Here is a 1831-nt window from a genome sequence, read left to right as displayed (position 1 = left end):
GTCCCAGTGTTTGAAAGTTCCTCCCCCACACCTTTCAGCGTAGTTTTTAGCAGCCCATTGTATCTTGCAATCTTCCCAGAGGCTGGTGTGTGATGGGAGTGGGTAAAACCTGTGGGACAGGGGGTTTGTACTGTGGGAGTTAAGCTCAGTGAGTTGAGGACGTTAGCATGGCTGCATCAGCCCCCCCATTACTGTGGTAGAAAGGAAGGGGGACATCTCGCTCAGAAGTGAGGTTTAGCCCTGCTCTTTGGGTGGCACTCAGCAACTGCTTTTGCTTTTCACTCTTTTCCAGCTCTTTGATGGCCACTTTGATACCAAAATAGGCCCCAAGGTAGAAAGCGAGAGCTACAGAAGGATTGCTGCCAGTATTGGGTGTGCCACCAACAACATCCTCTTCTTGACGGATGTCCCTCGAGGTAGGTGGCCTGCCAGTCCTGCTGGCTCTTGCCTGTGTGAGGGGGGCAGGTGCTCACCCCCTTGCTTTGTTGGCTTCCCCCCAGCTGCTGCTCTGCTCCTTCCTTGCACGTCCAGGCTCTCGCGCGGCAGCGGCCTATCCGTGAGCCTCACTGCAAGGAGGGGAGACAGGGCGAGGAGAAACCCTGCCCTTGCACCAGCAAGCAAGGAGAGACTGTTAGAGGGGAGTGGAGCATTTGCTGAAGCAGTTAGCACGCCCCGTTTACAAACAGGGTCAGTGTTTTTCATGACCTGTGCTGGGGGGAACAGGCAGTGTCTGCTGTGCTGCTGCGTGGCACCCATGGTGGCTGGCTCTTTGTGCCACTTGCTCTTAGGTTGTGTTCAGCAACAGGAAAATGTTGCTCCTCATGGCCAAGACATGATCCCTGGAAAGACGGTCTCAGGATGGTAACTGAATTTCCTACCTTTGCTGGAAAGAAAGCAAATTCTTTCTGGCAGAAATAGCACTGGGTTGTGATCTCAGTCCCCAGGAGTTAGCCCTCACCTCCTCACCAGATGTGGCAGCTGAGCTGGTGGGAGCATGCAGTTACCTCCTTTTCCCTGTATCATCTTCCTGTGGCTTCTTGCTGTGCTCAAGGAACAAAGTAACCTTGTGAGAAGCGACTCCCATTGTGGGGGTGTTGGACTCCCTAACTCCACAGCCCAGCTTCGTGACAGGGTTTGAGCTGCCGGTGTGTGCTGCCTGTATGGTGCCTTGGGCAGCCATCAGCTGGGAGAGGGGAGGAGATGACAAGGCAGCCAGCTCCCATTTGTTCGTGTTACTCGCCAGCTACAGCCACCCACAGCAGATCTTCTGGGAGCTGGCCCCTCTCGAGGACCCTGCAGTGACACATGCAAATGCTGTTCTTTGTCTCAAACTTTAAAAGCACTCCAGTGTTCTGGGGCAGCTTCAAGCCTTAAAGACCTACATGTGGAGAGGTCAGTAGGCACATCTCACCTGCACTCTCCCCAACTCTGTTTCAGAAGCCAGCGCGGCCGAGGAGGCGGATACTCACGTGGCAGTGGTGACCAGACCAGGCAATGCAGGACTGACAGATGATGAGAAATCCTATTACAGCCTCATCTCATCTTTCACTGAACTTTTCTTGCCTTCCTCCACTTAGGGAAAGCAGTGCATGCACAAAAGACTGTGCTTCAGCTGAATTGTCCTTGTGTAATGTTAGGTAATTTTGTCCATAATCAGAATTTAAAGCCAAACCCACGTCATGACTTGGACCCATGACTAGTGCAGGCAGGTGTGGCCAGAGAGTATGGTGTGGGGGGTCTCTCTGCAGCAGCCAGCTAGAGCTGGGAACAGGGTGAGGAGCACCACCTGTGAGCTCTGCTGTTCCTCCCCTTTCCCACGTACCAATTAGCT

At 53.6% G+C, this 1831-nt stretch overlaps 1 protein-coding gene across 1 annotated transcript; it reads left to right on the top strand.

Annotated features, from left to right (window-relative positions):
- Window positions 1-292: 292 nt before the first annotated feature.
- On the top strand, window positions 293-1577 carry LOC103776650 (enolase-phosphatase E1-like; the record flags this gene model as incomplete). The annotated part of the gene is made up of 2 exons (XM_008944168.1): window positions 293-416; window positions 1438-1577. Coding segments are annotated over 2 exons (264 nt in total), but the record flags the coding sequence as incomplete, so codon positions are not given.
- Window positions 1578-1831: the final 254 nt, after the last annotated feature.

This window comes from Merops nubicus, unplaced genomic scaffold (genome assembly GCF_000691845.1).
Source record: "Merops nubicus isolate BGI_N331 unplaced genomic scaffold, ASM69184v1 Scaffold53697, whole genome shotgun sequence".
NCBI lineage: Eukaryota > Metazoa > Chordata > Aves > Coraciiformes > Meropidae > Merops > Merops nubicus.
This window is presented reverse-complemented; position numbering and strand designations above follow the sequence as displayed.